General features: G+C 42.3%; 1 protein-coding gene across 7 annotated transcripts in view; it reads left to right on the top strand.

Moving 5' to 3' along the window:
- Positions 1-19,762, top strand: part of OSBPL5 (oxysterol binding protein like 5) — a 172,922-nt gene that overhangs the window by 133,848 nt on the left and 19,312 nt on the right. For all 7 annotated transcript variants that reach the window (XM_058025711.1, XM_058025712.1, XM_058025713.1 and 4 more), the window contains 3 exons: positions 2,197-2,281; positions 10,828-10,999; positions 16,100-16,319. In XM_058025711.1, coding sequence (XP_057881694.1) covers positions 2,197-2,281; positions 10,828-10,999; positions 16,100-16,319 — 477 coding nt within the window. The remainder of the gene's footprint in view (positions 1-2,196; positions 2,282-10,827; positions 11,000-16,099; positions 16,320-19,762) is intronic.

Here is a 19,762-nt window from a genome sequence, read left to right as displayed (position 1 = left end):
TGTTCAGGGGTGCAGCTGGGGTAATACTTTGAGTGAGGGATGGTCATTGGCATGGTGCTCAAAGGCTGGGAGGCAGAAAGCAGCATTATCTCTGCTGTGCAGATACAGAACATCATTTAATCTGTGCAGATGTTGCCCTTATTTTCATGGCCTCCTTTCTTTTCTTTTTCTGTTGGAAATGGCCCCCTCCATGCATGAATATGCCTTACTGTTGAAAATGTTTCCTTGATAGAGTGACCTGGCTGCTTCTTGAGTTAATCTATGTGCCTAAATGCCTGTTAGAATCTTGTGTTATCCCTTCCTTCCCATTTCCCTTTTTTTTTTTTAATTGTTTCTCTATATCGTACTGTTAGGCTGTGGGGTTTTTCCTCAAACAGAGGAAAATAAATATCCACCTCTGCACTAAAAACACAAGTAATGGTGTTATCAGTAGTTGTCCAATGCCCTGCTCAGCTGCAAGCAGCTGAAAGGAAAAATGCCATGGGGAATGATGCCTGATTGCATTAATGTCACTAGTAATGTCTTAAGCTGCTCTGCTCTGGTTTACAAATCAAATCTCAACTTTGCCAGTCCTGCCTATTAAGCCTTTAAACAGTCTTAATTTTGTGAACCTCCTGTGGGAGAGGGGAGGAGAAAAAGAAAGTAACAAGGAATCCAGTTTCTCTTGGCAGCAGAGGAACCCTGCAGATGTGAAGGCAAGAAGCTTGACTGGGGACCATTTTCTTCTTAACACTTCGTCTTCATACACTCAGATACAATTTGATGCTTTTCCTACTTCAAATTCTGTCCAAATTTTGGTTTTCTGAGTATAACTTAAAAACAAAAATCCAGATAAAAATATTATTTAACTGAGAAGCACTTGTGTACAGGAGCAGTTTTTAATAGAAGTCACAGTTCCACGCTTACCAACTAGGAGGAGGAATCCTTCTCTCAAGGAATTTGATTGGATACTATAAAGGTCCATATAAGGGAGGAAAGTAATACTCAAACTGCAAAAATCTGCCTAGAGTTTTTCAGCATTGTGTGGTATTCTCTAGAAAGTCAAGGAAATCTGTACTGGAGCATCCTCTTGCTCCCCCCTGCAGGTGACATAGTGGTCACTCAGTATTGGTGATGTTTTTATTTCTGACATAATGTCTGCATATTTGAAAAAAGATCTGCTTTTATGTTATTTGTAACAAATTGAGGAAGAGGATGAGCTGGGTCACTTTGAAAATGCAATGAAGGAGGAGAGATTTCTATTTATTTCTTTTAGGTTATGGCACAAAGTCTGTACCATGAAGACTATGAAGCTGTGTTCACTGCATACAGGAACTGCTTTTTCTTAGCATCTTCTGGAGTTCAGAAGAGAAGAAAGCAGGGAGGAGATCAAGGAGGGAGCCTGTAGTTCTGCTCAAAGAAGTGTCTCATCCAGGATGAACTTTGCTTCCCTGGGCATCATTTCTGGAGGGTCATGCTGAAAGCATGGTGGCAGGATGTTTATGAGACACTTTTTATTTTTTTGCCACAGCTTTCAAATGAAAGACAGCATAAAATGAGCAAAGCCTGAAATGGCTGTCACCACAGGCACCACAGCCTAAGGGTTCTCTGGATTTAAAGGTGAAGGATTGCAACCCAGTAGAATGTGCCCTTGCTGGGAAACCTTTGGTCCTCAGTCTGTGGTTTTCCCATCTTCACCTTTCCCACAGACTCAGGATGGAGTTTCCCCTTTGTTTACTTCCAGGGGAGCTGCTGTTGCCTCTCTGCTGGAGGCACTCAGGGCACGAGGTGTGGCTCTGTTGCTTGTGGTGGTGAGTGAAGAGTGTTTCATGTGAGTGTGTCTGGCTGCCAGCAGACTCCACATGCACCTCATGGAGCAGTTCCTTCTGGTGCACGTGGTGTTGTACAAAGGTTTGACTGATTTTGTCCCAAGTGGCAGCAATACGATCTTTCCACTCTTGCATATCAGAGTAAACACAGCAGGTTTTGGGCTGAGCATAGGTTAGACCAAGCCCCATTACCATAGGAGCTCATTACTGCCTTGGAGCTGCAACAGCAATATCATGATTAATAATGAGTCTCTCCAAATTATTCCATCTGCTCCTGCCTTCTTTCCTATCACAAACATGCACACTCTGCCTGGGAAGGGTGGAAAGGCATTGAACAGTCCATTGCAGCTTCCATGCCTTACGTCTTTCTGTCTGTGTGCATTTCCAGGGACCAAAGGGAGAAAACGTTGGTTCGATCACTCAGCCTCTTCCCAGCAGCTACTTGATTTTCAGAGCAGCCTCCGAATCAGATGGTAAGTTTGGGGGTTTGTTTGCTTTCTCCAGATAGCAGACTCCCTGCTAATTAAGAAAACAGGTTGATTTTTTTAAAAAGTGTATAAAAGAAGAAATGGTGGTTCACCCAGCTTGAAAGACTGCTCTTAGCAATGGTCAGAACAAGTCAAGCAGAGTTCTGGCACATTTCATTGCCCTCACTGAACAGCCACCTCTCTGGCCTTGTGTATGGAAGAAGGACTTAGGCTTCTCATTGGGGAAAACCATTAAGTCAGTGTATACTAAAGGGTAGAAGTCCCAAAACTGATACGAAAAGAGCTCTGTGTCCTCAGTTGAGCAGAGACTTCATGGTCTTATCTGCCTACATCTTACTCTGGGGAGGGATATGTTGGAGGAAAATGGTAATGGTACCATTCATGGAGGAAAATGGTAATATTGAAGAGCTGTCAGTAGGTGCCTTTCAGCCACCTGAATTTTACTGTAAACTATTTGTGCTGTGGTTTGCAGTATAGCAGGCCCAGATGCTGGTGACTCCACATGTAAAATACTATTCTGGGAATTTGCAAAATTATGGAAGGTAAATTTAGGTCAGTATATAACAGACATGCCAGCTTGCTATGTGAAAATCTCTATAAATTACTTCAGAGGATGTAAAATATCAGTGATTTATAAGTAGATAAGAAGATTAAAACCATGTTTTCATTCCATTTGACCTTCAGACTACTCTAATTTTTTTTTTCATAGCAAATTAACCTAGGCTGTTCGTTTTACAGATATTTTCACCTACCCCACTAAGGGGGCTCATCTATCCCATATGTTCCTTTGGGTCTCGTCTAGAGTAACTTTAGGGACATAAGGACTTCTTGTGGAGTGAAATGGGCTTTGAAAGTAGTGTCGTCCTGGTCCAGTGATAAAGTTTTACATTTTCCTAAGGGATGGAAATGAAACAATGCAAATGCACCTTTGGCAAAACACTTAGAATAGGAGGAAACCTTCCTTCATTGCAGACTTCTGTGCTATTTTCCTCCTGCAGTGAGAGGAGGACAGTTCATGGTGAGGGACGCCATTGTGACATTGAAAACTGCTTGCAGATGTCAGTGCAGTGAAATTATATGAAAATAAGCAGAACTTATATAGGCCCATAGAAACACATCTATTTCCTAAAATAGTCTGCCTTTGCAGTTTATTTGTGTAAAGGAATGCAGGATTCTAACCTGGCTCCAAATATCACCTGCCTAGAAAGAGATAGATTGATGCAATAATCTCTTGTGGGGAAAAATAGTGCTGTAGGGTAGAGCTGCTAAATTAGAGGCATTTCAAACCCTGGTTATACACACAGCCCACAGAACAGATACACAGAACAATCCCACAGAGTTCTTAGGCAACCAAATAGCTTCAACAACTGTCTGTCAATCCAGATTTTATAAAATATTATTTCCTTAGAGACCCATGCACTTGTCGTTCTACTAGTTTAATTATTAATGATTAAACCATAGAGGCAAAGAGACCTGTGGCTGAGCTTCTACTCTCTCTTTTTATTATGTCTGCCATAGGCCAGTTACACGGAGTAGAAGAGCTTTAGATTTGTTCTAACTAACATTAAGTTAGTTATTGCTCCTAAGGTAGCAATAGCTCCCAAGAGATCATCAGAGGTAAGACTTTTCTAGCTGTGATCTCTTGGTCTGGGTCATACAACACGAGAATTTTCAGTGTTGAAATACCTGTGGGAAGTTTTCTGCCCAGTGAATTATTACATGTCTCCAGTGTCAAAAGAGCTTAAAATAGTGAGTTACTGGAACACATTTTGAGAGCCAAGATTCTTGGGAAGCATGCAGAGGCAAGGCAGATCAAAATAGAGTTACTTTTGCTTTAGTGTGATTTTCCTTTATTTTGCTGCTTCTCTCCAGTAGGATCCTAATGTTAGATGGAAAGCTAATGCGATCAGGGGAAGGAGGAAGAACTGAGGTGCCTCTCAATCAAATACCCTAAATGTGATGTATAAAGTAAATAGGGCCTTTGATTCAAGACAAAATACAAGTTCTTGAACAGCACCAGCAGTGCCCTAGAGCCACCTGCTCTAAGATCATCCACATTATCCCTGGTGGATTCTGAGTCTGATGAGGTGATCATGAAAGCCAAAGCTTTCGGATCTATTTAGCAGTGGACTTCACAAAAAAAAATTGATACTCAATTGCACCAGAAATATTAGCATGAAAAGTGGTGTAATTTTCAGCTGAATGAGAGTATTTGACTTCCCAGCTGAGGTCAGTGAGCTGTGGAAATTTGGCATCTTTTGTGTAGGAAGGGCAGGATGTGAATTTCCAGACAAGAGGGAAGAACAGCTTCCTCCCAAACCTGTGTCCTGACAAAGGGTCAAACATGGGTGTCATACATGGAGATGAGTGACTTGGGGACAGTATTAATGTCAGTAGGTAATTTAAAACATATGCAGACACAGATACAAGGAGCAGAAACTGCTACATGTAAAGAATTCTGTATAAACTGCAGGAAATTAAGGCTTTTACTTTGCAGTTTATATGGTTTGATTTTAAGCTCAGAACACAGGACTGAAATGGTTTTAGACTGTTATATTGCTTCACCTATTGTAAAGAGGCATCTCCAAAAGGGCATCTCCTGAGTTTGTTTCATTTCTTTAACACACTGGACAAACCTAGAGGATGCAGGAAAGACAGGAGATTGAGGTAAAATGAGCTAAGCCAGCTGAGACAACTGAGGCAGATGGGATCTGGGCCCTTGTGTATATTTGAGGTGTTTTCATATTTCCCCTGTAGGGCAATACTGAATGAATCTACAGCATCTCTGAGGAGGTGTCCTTGTTGTGTTCTTCTTAACACAGTCTCCCATGTTGGTAGTGGAAAATAAACAACAAAGCACTTGGCAAATATAACTAACTCGTGGAGGCCTCTGACTTGCTGGGAAATACTGAGTTGCTGCATATGTTAGATGTACAGTTCAGCCATCCTGGCAACTCTGTCATGATCAGCAGTTACATGGCCTACTTTTTCTCTCAGCATTTCAGAATCCCCACTTTCCCCTCTGCTGTACCATCTGTGACAGACTGTTGGTAGGATTTAAGATCATGACTTCTGGATGATCTGCAGAACCACTGCCCAGCTACAGCAGATTTCACATTCACAAACCAGAGCTGCAGTCTGCTTTTTGATGTGTTTTAAACATCAACCTCTGGAAAGGTCCTGTCAGCCTACAGGGCTCAACCTGTACAAGTGCATGGTCTTTCTTTCTTACCAGTTTCAAAAAAGAAGACTGCTTTTTCTAAACCAGCGACTGTGTCTACATTTCAGATTTGTGTTGAGGAGTGACTTAGAATTAGTAGTAGCTTCCTGCCCAGACCATTCTGGAGCTGCCCCTGAGATCTAATTAATGTGTCCTAAGCATTTTAAGTCTCACAATGAGGATCTCCACTGTGCCATGGGCCCTGCTGCCACAGGGTGTATTCCTACAATGGAATTCAAAGTGGCAGATTACCAAGAGTTGAAATCTTAACAGTGGAATTGTAAACCACATTTACATTTTATTCCTTCTGTCTGCCCTCTCCTTCAGGGATGCTTTGGGTAGCCTCCAGTGCCTGATGTGGATGCAGTTGTGTGGAAATCCTGATGGATTACAGTGTTGTTTCTTTTCTAGGCATCTGGCCCTTCCCCCAAACTGATGCTCTCATCTGGGGAGGAAATTAGGTTATTGAAATAAGGGTCACGCACAAAAGCAAAGAACCACAGGGAAGATTGCAATTTGAAACCAATTTAACAATGAAATACATCTCTGGGTCTTGGCAGCTCTGGAGAAAATAGAATATCTTTTTAGCTTTATATCTGTGTTTCATATTCCTTAGACCTTTCACAGTGGTTTAAAATCCAGGCTTCTGCAACAAGATTTCATTAAGTTCACTGCATAAATTGCACCTGCAGCTAATTGAGAGCTCACATCCTTGCATCTTGACAGCCAAAGTGGGAGAAATCATGCACGCAGGCACCCAAGTGGTACAGCAAAATAAGCAGTCAGCTGAACACGATGACCTTAATGTTCACTGACTGAAGCGAATCAGCCTCTTCTCACCATTTGTGATTTGTGTGCACTTGAGCAAGAATTCATCGTTTCCAGGTGACAGTCTACTTCAGGTTGATTTTTAAAAGCATCTATCTTGTAAGTGTGAGGCATGAGGCCAAAGCTGGAGAACTTTAATAATTCAAGAAGAATAATATTCCCTTAGTGATGTCTCTCTGGAGGAATGTGTGGTTGCTCAGTGTGAGCCTTTTGAAGTCTTAATTGGCAAGAGATTCATCCCAGGTGTTCTGAAGCTACAGGAATGCAGTGGAAAAGAAGTATAGTTCCAGACTGATATTTCTGTGTGTAAGGGTGTGATTCCATCTAGAGCAGTTCTTCTTTCTGGTGAGTGCTGAGAGAACATTGGCTGTGTCCTCCTTGACCAGCTGCTGCAAAATGTGGCAGATAGACTTGGCACAACAGATTATGAGTTCTTCTAGGTGAGTGCAAAGAATTTCAAAACTGAATAGCTTAGTGTTTTCAGTGCTGCTGTTTTCAGTTTTGTCCTGTGAGATATTTTGGTAATTTTAGATCTCTTCAAAGACTAGGACAGAGTCAAGTTTTTCTTTGAACTGAACCTAGGTTAGCAGCATAAGCACCTTCTGTTGTTTTGACTTTTTTTTTTCCCCAGGAGGAAGAAGAAATTATTTTTGTCTCTTGGTTTTAGTAGTTCCTTTTGTCTGTGAAAAAAAAAAAAAAGAGTTGGTGCAAGCACATGCCTGCTGCTATTCAGCCTTGCAGCCTCCAGATTTCTTCATGGTGCCAGCGGTGCCCTGCTGACCCAGGAGGTGTCCTGCAAGGAGCCATAGTGATTCCTGTTTGCACCTCCAACCAAGGGATCAGGACCAGCCAGCCTGGTCCTGCTTGACCAACCTGATCTCCTTCCATGGCAAGGTGACCTGCTTAGTGGATGAGCCCTGGAACAGGCTGCCCAGGGAAGTGGCTGAGTCAACATCCCTGCAGATATTTAGAAGACATGCAGATGTAGCACTTTGGGACATGGTTAATGGTAGACTTAGCAGTCCTGGGTTAACAGTTGGACTTGATGATCTTAGAAGTATTTTCCAATGTAAACAACTCTCTGTCCCTATATAATTTGATTTGAGAAGAGCTTAAAAGCTTGTGGGGAGATTCTGCCAGAAGCTGACAATATACTCCTGGGTTTTTCTTCAGAATTTAAACATATGCTTCATTTAGGCCACAGTGTGTGAAAAATTATAACTGATATTGATTGCAGTTTTTGCATTGCCACTTCAAACCTCCTAAAAGAATATTATTGTAACTTCTTTTTTTTGCTTCCTTCATATGCACCTTTTTGGGCTGCCATTCCTCTCTGAAGGAACTCAGATCTTACATTATTTTCTGATCTAATTAGCCTGTATATAAAAAGCCCTATTTGAGTCACCCACTCAAAATTAGAAGATGTGAGAATTGGGGTAGCCATGAAGCCTTCATGCAGTGCCGTCACTGTAGGCGACAGCCTTTAATTATGTGACCACATTCATTTCTCCCCTTCTGCAGCTCCTGAGGGAGTGAGTAGAGTTGTCAGGTAAGCAATTAAGTAATCCAAATGCTAGCATTTTTGTATCATCTCCACAATCCAGAAGAATACAGCTCAATAGAAAGGTCACTCAGATGTAAAAACATTTCCTATAGGCCTTTAGCAAGGAAACGGGTTTATCTTGTGTGCAATCCCTGTAATTGAGAGAGTATAATTTTATGGTTTTATGCTGCAATTAACACACCATTGACTTGCAGAGAATGTAACCTTTTTATTTGTAGAGGTAAGCCCTTGTTTTCCATCTGGGTTGGTGGCATGTGTTTGTTTGGATTCACAGCACCACCTGATGGCTGAAGGCCCATTTCTGGGCTTGGGGATGCTCTGCATCCCTTCGGTTCAGTTTCTGTTAGAAATGAAAACAAGGGTGTACACTGATGCCATTTCTGTGTGCTGCAGGGCACAACGAATGCTGACTGCTGATGCAGAGCAAGTTCCTCTAAAGCTTTGTGTATCTGCCTGGGACTATTAAAATGAATATTTAATGTTTTGGGGTTTTGGGTTTTTTTCATTTAAGCTCCTTGAATAAGGCTTTTGAAAAGACTCAGGTTTCTCATAACACCTTCCAGGGTGTTATCTGAAGAGTTGGAAACCCTAGATGTATTGTGTAGAAATTTCCTGTGGTGATGTAGTGAACCCCCAAATTTTCGACCAAGCCTGTAAGGTCATGGCAGCACCAGTGAGCCCCTGTGGCAGTGTGGTGGGGGTAAAAGAGCTGCCCATGGGCCATGGCCAGCATGGGCTGCTCTGTCTCCATCCCCAGGGAGGGGGATGTCTGAGGGAGACTTGGGGCCACCCTTGCCTCAGCCATCACAGGATAATGAGCATACCTGGGAGCTGCAGAGCACTGAGATGACCTTGGTGCTCCCTCAAAGGGCTCATGCTGCTACAAATCAACCTACCTGTCAAAGCACCTGATTTTAACAGCCTATTTAATACAAAAATATCTTGACATATGCAGCATTTCCAAATGTCAAATCACAGAGTTCTCACTCTGCGGAACTGGAAAAGAAAAGCAATTTTAAAAGCAGAGGAGAGTCAAGTCAGGGAGCCTGAGCAGGAGTGTGCTCCCTTGTGAGGCACAGCCTGAAACAGATTTGCATAGTGGTGGGTTTGGGGGACAAGGAATATGTGGGAGGAGGTGGATTTGTACTCAGTGCAGCCATTTACTCTAATGGGTTATCCATGCAAATCCTCCACATAGAGAGAATGGCATAAATCTCTGCCTCTAAAGCCTTAATGCAAGAGTATTTGTTAAATACAAAATAGTGTGAAATCAATTCCAACAGCATTCAACCTTTCTAATCTTTTATTAAACATTATTTGTGTTGTCATTATTAAATCATAAGCTGATGCTGAAGGAATTTATTGGATAAAATTTGAATATATGAATGGGGCTCTACATGGTGTTCATGGCTAAATGTTCAAGTGCAATTCTTCAAAGATTTGACATGTTTTTATTTTACTGGTTGCAGCTTTGTATCGAAGCAGGCATTGAAAGCCACTCAAATTTGTAAATATTTCTTTATATGCATGTTCTAGATTTTTTAAGGTGTCATTTGTCTTGTAGAACCAAATTTTGGTAATTATGAAGTTGATGGGAATTCTGCCCAGGAGAGCAGCAGGATCCCAGTGAGATTTATGCATGTGCTTGATGCTGTGTGATAGAAAAGAATTGAATGAAAATTTTGCCAAATGGGACCAGGAAAACCCTGTTTGCAGCACTTGCCGTTGCTAGAGAACAATCCTTTGTTTCCTTCACTGCCTCTCAATCACTCTTCTAATTATTGTGAAATGTATTCTGAGAAGTGTAATGAAGAGCTCTGTTTTACAAGCTTGAAATTAGAGGATAACTCCCTTGATACTTCAATTCTCGAATGTTCAGCTAATTTGCAGGTGTCCTGGCCTCATTAATGACTGCACTACAGAAACAGGCTATTTTCAGGTGCTTCCAGGAGTACAGCAGCTCCAGCACTGTGGTGGTTGGGCTTCAACACACAGCTTTGTAGCCTTGTATGGATCATTGCAAAAGGAGCCAAGGGGCAGCTTGGATTCCTGTGCTTTTCATTTGCTGTCTGTCTGTGGGACCTGTGCAGGCCATAGGGAAATCCAGTGTGGCTGTGCATGGGAGCTGCAGTTTGTCTTGGCTCTGTGCCATGCTTACAATTTCTCCAAAATGGACCCTTCAGGTAAAGATTTTTTTGCAGCAAGATAAGAAACAATGATGCCCCACAGGCATTATCTGATGGACCAGGCAGAGAGAAGGAATGGAAAAATAAATTTAAAATGCAGAAAAAGAGGGAAAATGAACAGCCTGACAACTTTCTCTAGTCTCGATTACTCTGTCACATATTGACCATCCTGGATCTTGATTGGAATGGTGGTGCAGCACTGCAGCCATCATGGGACCTCTGAGCAGGCTGTGGTTCAGTGATCCCAGGGTAAGCAGGGATCTCTCCCACACAGCTCACTGCCCTGGTATCTCCCTGCCATTGGGAAGAGCAGGAGGTGGGGATGCCAAGGGGTGAATGTGCTCTGGGGAGTGTATTACTTGCAGGCATGAGATGCTGGGTGTTCTGGAAGCACCGTACCCACACAGATTTCTTGCATCTCAGACTAAATCAGAAAGGGGCAATGGGATGTGAACAAGTTGTGGGAGAAGGGGATGTTATTAGGGAAGAGGGAGTTGGGGTGAGCTTCCCACTGTATCACCCATGCAGATGTGTTACTTGTGCAGCTGCTAAAACACACCATTCCTGGCAAGATAACCTAGGGATCATATGTATGAAAAATATATTGTACCCAGTGACTTCCTGAATTACAATGATAATGAGCTTTACTCCCAGGCAAGAAGCTTTTGAGAAGCAGTGCATGAATTGTGTAATTTACTCTGCTGTGCTTAAATAATTCCTTTTGTTTTCACAGGCCGATGCTGGCTGGATGCTCTGGAGCTTGCCCTGCGTTGCTCCAGCCTCTTCAGGCTCGGTGCCTCCAAGCAGGGGAAGGATGGAGACGTGAACTGCTCCAGTGATTCTGCACATGCAGGGCTCAACCACCTCTTGCACACCAGTGCTATGTCAGACCAGGAGTTCTTCCAGTAAGATGGGGCTGTTGCTGCTTAATGCACAGAGAGGTGGCACATGGCTCAAACTTGAGTGTAATCTAGCCAGAGTCCACTGAGGAAATCTGTTTAAAAACCAGCCTGTGTGTTCTGCTGCTGCATCCTCACTAATACATGGGCTGGGTGTTGCCACCTAATGCTTGAACACACGGGCTGGGGGAAATCCCAGCTGTGTTTGTTTGTACATAAACAACTTTCTTCTGTCCCCTGCTTGGGCCAAAATGGTGTCTGGGGATGCCAGCATGAAAAATGGCTTGCCTGAGTAAAGATTGCAGAATCTAGCTGCTGTAGTTACACAGACACAGTCACTAACAATGTCTGTGTGTTGCAAGCACATATGGCTCTGAGTCTGATCTATTTTTTAATAATGTGTACTCTTCCCTAGTAATACTGTGTTATAGTCAGCAGAGTGCCCACACTGCATCCTTAGATTTATAATTACTTTCTCTCTCTGCAGGGGTTTTGAGGCGTGTCCAATTTCTTCCTCAATGAATCAGATAAATTTTTACATAAGGGCAAAGAAGTCCCCACAGCCTCCTTTCTATTCATATTCCTGGTATTACTGCAGCATTTTGGAACATCAAAGCTCTGTACACATTAAAAAGCCCCAGGCCTTTCTGTTGCTTATAGCTGAATAAGCAACTTCAGGAATCCTCCTGGTATAGACATTTGGCCTTTGGAGTGAGAACTGGGAGAGGACGTGTCTATTTCTAGTTCTGCTGATTGGAATTTGACTTTCAGAGCTCACAGCAATGCACCATCAGTTATGCAGTTTCTAGGGCAGCAATTCTTGCAGTCTGCAAAGATGATGGCTTGCAGAGCAGGACCTCACCCTTAAAAGGTTTTCTTGGTCACATTTATGACAACAGCAGGGGTCTGAGTCCTCTTCAGAGTGTTTAGGTACCTCTGGCCCCATGGGATCTAAGGGGTGGCATCATTTCAGTCTGCCCTTTGACCTGATAGGTTCTGGTAATCCCAACATGTGTTCTCCAGTCCTGCTGCTGTTCAGGTTTTTACCTAGAGTTTAAAGAGAGCTTTACTGAAAAGCAGTGGGAGAAGAAAAGGAAATCTAATATCTTACCACATCATGTGCCCTAGTACTTGTGCTCATGGGTTTCTTTCATAATACTTTCCTTATGTCTGGAAGTCTCTGTGCTCACTGGGATAATGAATTCAAGAATGCAGTAGACTTGGTTTTTGGCTGATGGATGTGTGTACAGAAATATACATAATATTAAAATGGAGCCTGTGGCACTCAGAATATTTGGGTAAACCCTTGGCTACTGTAAGCTGATACAGAAGATAAGGTTAAAACTGTAGTAAAGTATTTCTTCAGAATGTGATATGTGAATGCTGCTTAAGTGATGCCTCTATTTCACCTCTTAGTTGTCCAACATTAAAAGCCCCCTTGAAATATGGGACTCAGTAGTAGCAACACACATGGCAGAGTTCTCAGTAGGACAGAGTACCCACAGTTGCAATCAGATATTTCTTACAGTCTCAAATTTTAGCTGAGTCTGGTTCAAGCTGGGCATTCAGCATGTGACATCTGGACAGTATCCCCTCCTTTCTGAGTCCTACCTCTGTTGGGAATGTGTAGCCAAACTCCCCAGTGCTTAAAGCCCAGGGGAGTTTGAGGGTTGCAGGACAGGAGGATGACTTGCTGTCATCCCTGAAGGAATGAAGAACATTTAAATAAGGGAGAATGCAAAACCCAAACTGTGCAAGTGCTGAGCAGAGTGGTTTTGGTTTGCCAGTGACAGTGGCTTCCTCACAGGGATTCAATCATTCTAATTAAATGCTTTCCCTACAGGGAATCTTACCAATTAAATTGGCATGCAGTTGTTAGGGGGCCAGTTAATTACATTTAACTCTATGTTCAAATTAGCCAAACTACTCTGTCAAGAACAGAAAAAGAAAGGGAAGATGATGGATATTATGGGGAGAACAAAACCCCCTTGGGAGCTGGCAAAAGCAGATTTTCTGTTGAGCCAAAGTTGCATTTGTCTGCTGGCTGCTTTGCTCCTTTCCTGCTGGGAAACAAATCAAGATTATACAGTGATTTCAAAATCCATGTCCTTAGTAACATATAAAAATGAGAGAGAGAACTGTTTGAGTGAATCAAAGGCTTAAGTACTGTGTAAATCAGTGATTTTAGACAGGAGACTTTTAGGGCACCAGGCACTCTTCTTTTTAATATGAAGTTGTATTTCTTGTGGCTTCCATACCTCATCTCCAGCAGCCCCAGGAGTCTGGCTGGTTACTTGTTTGCAAAAGCCTAAGTTTTTTTATTTACTTTGTTTAGAAGAGCATTATCAAACCCAAAGAAGTCCTGGTCACCAATTGATGTTTCCAGGAATGCCGCTTACAGAATAAAGCACTGCTGGAAGAGAACTCTAGTATGCTGAAACAGTAAATTAGCCATGAAATGTGCCAGGTTACCCATGTTCATGGTGGAAATCCAGTGCTGACTTTTAGCATAGTCATTTCCCCCCCCCAGATTTTGGATTCTGGTCCAAATGTTGTTGGAAGCTCCTGGGAAGTCTTTTCATTGATTGATTGGCCAAGCTCATGACATGGCATTTGTTTTTAGCATATCACACATATTCAGTGGTGATTCTCTTTGGAGAAAGAACCTGGGTGCACTTCAGCATCTCATATTTGATCCTCAGAATGAGAAGCATCTGTTTTCCCTTTGGCTCCCCAGAGTGGCTCCATGGCTCTGGATGGATTAAGTCTTGCCTGGTTTGTGGTGGTGGGTAATCAGTGCACAGTTCAGTGGAATTTGATATGAATTTGATTTCCCTCTTGGACTAAATCTGAAATCCTTAAAAAATACTAGGGTGGTGGGTGGTGGTGGTGAGAGAAAACTAAGAAAAGAGTAATTTACTCCATTAAACTTCAAATACTTCCCAAATGTGAGGCAGGTGACACTGGAAAACTTGCTCTTCTTACAAATGTGAAATAGAAACAAGTGCTGCATCTCAGCATGAACTAAAAGCTTTATAATTAACTGTTCTTTCAAGTATTTTTCCCCCATGGAGAAGATTTTCACTAGGTGTAGGGAGCAAAGCAACCACAGACAGCACTCACATGTTTACCTGATCATTGAAAAATTAAGAACTAAATTAGGTATTTAAATGATCAAAACCAAATAATTTCATGGATATACCATCCAGGAGACAACTGTGGTGAGGAATCATGGGATAATATCTCTAGACAGCTCTCTCCTCATCTTTCTTCTGCTTTATTATTTTAAATTCATGTGTGTGTAATCTGTGTCTCCAGTGTATTTGGTTATCACTCATTACATTTGCTGCCTGCTGGCTAAATAAGAGAACTAATATCCTGGCACTAAAACAATAAAGACACATAATGTCTGATAGAAAATTATTAGTGCTGGTCATTGACTGTGATTAATGATCTTAGTTTTATTATACAGTTCAACTGTCAATTAAAAAACCTTGTGATTTGTATATATAAACACTGTGTATATGTATATGTATGCAGAAATACATATATTTGCAAAAGGAATTAAAAGAAAGATTTTTCTAAAGGCACAGAAAGCTGTAAGATGACACTTCCAAAAGAACTCTAGAAACTGGGCTCTGCCAGAAACTGAGCTGTGGCTGTCACAATGTGGCTTGCTTGGCAAGTTAAAAATCATGAGTTTATTTCAGTGCATAGTTGGAAGTTGAGATCTTCTGAAAAGCTGATGCCAGTTCTGAGTTTTGATTCTTTTGTTGCTTTTTTTCTTTTTAATTTAATAGGGCTCTACCTAGCAATGCCTAATTATCTTTTTAAAATAGAAATTAACAAGAGTGGGGAAAAGAGCAAAGGTGGAAACTTTCAGCATTCATCCTTAGTAAAAATTGAAACATGGCCAGATTGGCCTGAGAAAATGCCCATCATAGAGAAGCTTGATGCTTGACGGAACATTCCTATGTACTGAGAAATCTTGGAGAGGAAGACAGTCTACAGGAAGTTACAAAACTCTTCAGAATCCAGGGCCTGTTTAGATCCTCTGAAACCCTTTGTATAGTTGGAAATCTTTTGTTTTACTGCTCTATTCAAGAGCAATTTTTCATGAGGTCTCAGTTAAGATATTTTCAGAGGAAGGACCAGCTGAGAAGCTCAGCAAATGGGAGTTAGGCCAGGCCATGGAAGAGGTAATGTGTCTGCAGACATGTATGAATAAGGAAAACTGTTTCCCATGATAGATACCACTTGAAAAAAGTGCATTTAGTGAATACTTTTCAGCACCTGACCTCTGGCCTGTGCAATCAGGTTTGGCATCTGTCATATGAACTACATCTGCTTTTTCAAGTGGAGATGCTATAGGTTACTTGAGAGAGAATTTTTTGCATTCTCTGAAGTCTGGATCACTGGGCATGATACTTGTTACACCTTCCATGCTTTCCCTTAGATGCTGTCATAATTTGGGAGTTCTTCTCACATGCAGTTGTCCACTCCATGCTTTAAACTCTGTTCTTCCACACAGCATCATCTGGGGGAAGCACATTCCCCCAAAGGAAGGAATGGATGAGGGAGGGGTATGAATGTGAGAAAATACTTGCTTCTATTAGTTTTTAAATTTGTCTTTTCTAGTGTAGGGCTGACATAGTACCACCCTCTGTTGAAATAAAATAGCAATAGCACTGAAAAGAAAATGTATCTCGTAACATCATATTTCTTGTATATGCTGCAATCCACTGACTTCTGTAAAGAGGAAAATCTCTCCTGATGGATACTTCAGTTCTCTTATCAGCAGTGTAGAGTTGTTGGAGTGCACTTTCTCTGTATCCCTCTGGTCTGTGGGCTCCCATCCACAGCCAGCAGCAGAGCTGTGTGAGGATAGGTAAATGGAGCTGGCACCTTTTGAAAAGTGCAGTTTGGAGGGAAAAATTATGATGGAAAATTCCTCATTTTTCTGTGATAAAACCTTTGTTATTCAGGAAATCAGTGTCTGAGACTGTCCTGGTCTGCACAGTCTAGTGTTTTTACTGTGTTTTAAAAGCCTTAAGCAATGTGGCTTTGTAAATAAAACTGAAGCAAGTAATGAGCTGTGTGTTGCAGGTTGAATGAATCAACCCTGGAGAACAACCACCACTTGGAGAACGATGCTTTTTCAGACAAGTCTGAGAGAGACAACGCAGAGGAGTCAGAGAATGAAGCACAGGAGAACAGCCGCAAGACAAATGAAAGTGAGAGTGATCAGTCAGAAATCCAGGGAGAGCTCTCTCCAGGGAGGAAGGGGACCACTTATATTGAACAAGTCTATGAAGAATTTGGGGAGGTAAGAAAACAAAAATCTTGATTGCTGCCTGTTCCTGTTAAAATGTATCTGTTTATAATATTTGTCCTTCAGCCTTTTAGCTGTATGGCAGGTAACAGCCAACTTTATGAGTTCTGGTGTTTAACAGAAAAAGCGAAGCACGGTTTTCTGCTAAATTACATGGTGTTATGTGCTTTAATAATTCTGCATTATGAACAGCAGCTCTGCTACTGTGCTTTGGTGTGTTTCCAGCATGAGCGATTGCTTTAACCAGTTATTGCATTAAAGATCTGCACAGCATTGGCACATTCATGGAGCCAGCAGGAGGGGGGATTATTATCCTGGGCATGTGTCCTGGCCAATTAGGGCGCTCAGTCCTTGTGTGATACAAAATATGACACTTGCCTTTTTTTATTATGCATGGAACATCCTATTTTTTGTGTCTGAATGGAGCATTTGAGCCACTTGATTGCTAAATGCCAGTTGCTTATATGAAAGCCATTTCTCATGACATTTAACAGCAGGAGAATGCATTTCTGTTCCACATAAGAGCCTTGCTAGCTGATGTCACTGTGACACCTCTGAGGAAGGCAGTGGTAGAGAGCTGGGGCAGCCAAGTGTGCTGTGTGAGAATCTGTCTGAGCAGGCAGCAGAGGAGCTCTGCTCTGAGCACTTGCTTGCCTGCTGCTTTGAACAAGGAAGCTGAGGTCCTGTTGGTGCATCAAAGAAACACACTGCTGGGAAGCTGGTTTTTTCTTAGAGTCACAGAATTGTAGAACAATTTACATTGGAAAAGATCCTTAAGACCAAGTCCAGTTATTAACTCAGCACTGCCAAGTCCACTGCTAAACCATGTCCCTCAGCACCACATCTACATGGCTTTTAAGTGCCTCCAGGGATGGTGACTCCATCACCATCTGTTCCAGGCCTGTTCCAATGCTAGACAATCCTTTTAGTGAAAAAGTTTTGCTAATATCCAATCTAAAGTTGCCCTGACATAGCTTGAGGCCACATCTTCTCCTATCACTTGTTACCTGGAGAAGACACCAACACTCACCTCTTGGCAACCTCCTTTCAGGTAATTCTAGAGAGTGATAAAATCTTCCCTCAGCCTTGTTTTCTTCGGGCTAAACCACCCAAGTTCCCTCAGCTGCTCCTTACAGAACTCGTGCTCCAGACCCTTCACCAGCCTCTTACACTTTTCTTTCAATGTTCTCTTGAAAGTGTAGTACTAATATTGACAAAAAATATATAGTCAAATATATCCTAATTACACCTAGCTTCTCTTCAGTGCATTTTTTTCCCCTCAACTCCTCTTGCAGACAAATAGCAACGGGGTTCAAACAGGAAATTGTGAATAGAGATGAGTAACTACACAGCGGCAAAATGAAAGCAAACAATTTCTGTCAGCTGCTTATTCTGAAATAACCTTTCTTCACATGACAAACTGCCCTAGAAGTGGTGGTAGTGCAGGCTGATATTTTAGTGTTTGAACAAATATTACAGGCTACACTGATGTGTATATGTGGGTGTGTGAGAGAAAGAGAGAGATCTCTGCAGTTTTACATTAAAATAAGAAGAAAATGCAATACAAACCAAGTGGAAAAGATTGCAATTCTGTTGGAGAGTGACACTTTGTGTGGCATTAAATAAGTCTCTCTGTAGTGTGTCTGCTCAGGCACAGGTAGCATCCAGTGGGCTTCCAAAAAGAATTGCCATGTGGCCTTGGCCCATGAGTGTTTTGTAAGATTTCTTCAGGAGGTGGGGCTGTCATCACCTGGGCCATGCAGGTAGGACTGGTTTTTGAGTCTGAACTCACTGATGAAAGGAATGTAGAGAAAAATGGGTTTTGTGCAATGATGTAACTCCCCTGGGTGGAGATGTAGCAAGGTAAACATGTGCCAGAAGTCAGGTCAGTCATCATCTTAAACTGGAACTGCCCTCAGCCTGTGTGTGCAATTCGGGTGTGGCAGCACAAAGGTCACAGGCTGGCACTGTTGCATTTTCAGCTTGGCTGTGAGGCTCATTTTAAAGGTGTGCACGTGGGTAGGTGCCTCATTAGACTCTTGAAAGGTGTTTGTGCTTTGGCAGTTTTGCCTTGTTTGCAGATGGAATGTGAAGGCAGAGACAGGTGTCAGAAGAACTTTGAGATTGCAAAAGTTGGTGTAGAACACAATATAGGCACTTTGATAGGTAGATTGATGGCAGAAAAAAAAAAAAAATTTCCAGGCTTGTAGTTTAAACAAGTTCTAAAAAGGATTATTATTTGAGGTTGTTCACATCTTCCTATACCTTTTTCTCTTTCTATTTATGTCCATCTTGTGTGCAGTGATTCATTGTAAGTAACACTTTGTCCAGCAATTTCAACATGGCATTAATTTATATTGGCAGTAGATGCACACTTGAGAACCTGGATAAATAATGAGAGTTCTGACAGACCTCTGCATTGTGAGCCCTAGGTGATGCTGTGGTATTCCATTTCTCCTTGGAGGTGCAAGGTGTGCATTGCATCAGACTGTCAAAAGAAGAAGTGTACAAAAATTGAAAAGCAGCAGAGTTGTAGAGCTTTGCTGTTCCTCAGTTTGAAATTCCCTCAGCCTGCAAGCCCTGTAGGACTGGTGAACTTGCTGTGACTGTAGGGCTGATTGGGAGGCAACATGGAGGCAATGCTCAGGTGGTGAAAAAGAATGTTTATTGATTTATACCACCTGAAACTCCTGTTGTGCTGTGCTATGCCCTCTCCCAAACAAAAGTCCATTCCAAAAGTAAATCTGTGCCCTTTTTCTCATAGAAATCTCTTGCCTAAAATCAGTAGAAAGCTCAAGTATTCTCTTTCACTGTTAAATTATGATGCCTAGGGTTCACTAAAATGGAATTTTGTTTGAAAATTTAGTTTACCTTCTCTAGTGGTGTGAAAGGCATGTTGCACATCTCATAAACCCATTGAATGCATAGGAACTACACAGGACTGAAAGCACAGCATAACTCCTGGCTTTTTTTACCTTCACTTCTGCTGCAAAGGGCTCTAAGCAGCACTGGAAGGTGCTGGAGTTTTTGTGCCTCTCACCTGGTAGTGGGGCCTTTGCCATATTGACAGTTTGCCTTGTCTGGAAGTTACAGGACTGCTTCTTTTCTCTGTTGATTACTTGTTTACTGCCTACATTTTTCTACATCTATCCTAGTGAATCTTATAATCTCTTGTTTATGGAGAATGGGACTGAGCTGCCTCTGTGCATCCCCCAGGCCGCAGGGATGCTGTGACAGCTCTGGGCATGTCCACCCCTCCTGAGGGCCTGCAGTGCAGAGTGCCCTTGGCTAATGGTGCTCCATGCTGGCCCCTGGCAGCCCTGGGGGAGGCAGTGCCTCAGGAAGGAGCACAGCAGAGCTGTGCTCCCTGCCTCGTGCCAGCCTTCCCAGGCACCCAGGGCTTTCTGCTCCACTCACGTGATTGCTTTGGGGGTTCA

This window comes from Melospiza georgiana, chromosome 6 (assembly GCF_028018845.1).
Source record: "Melospiza georgiana isolate bMelGeo1 chromosome 6, bMelGeo1.pri, whole genome shotgun sequence".
Classification (NCBI taxonomy): Eukaryota; Metazoa; Chordata; class Aves; order Passeriformes; family Passerellidae; genus Melospiza; species Melospiza georgiana.
The sequence above is the reverse complement of the archived record's forward strand: the minus strand, read 5'-3'. Positions and strand labels throughout refer to the sequence as shown.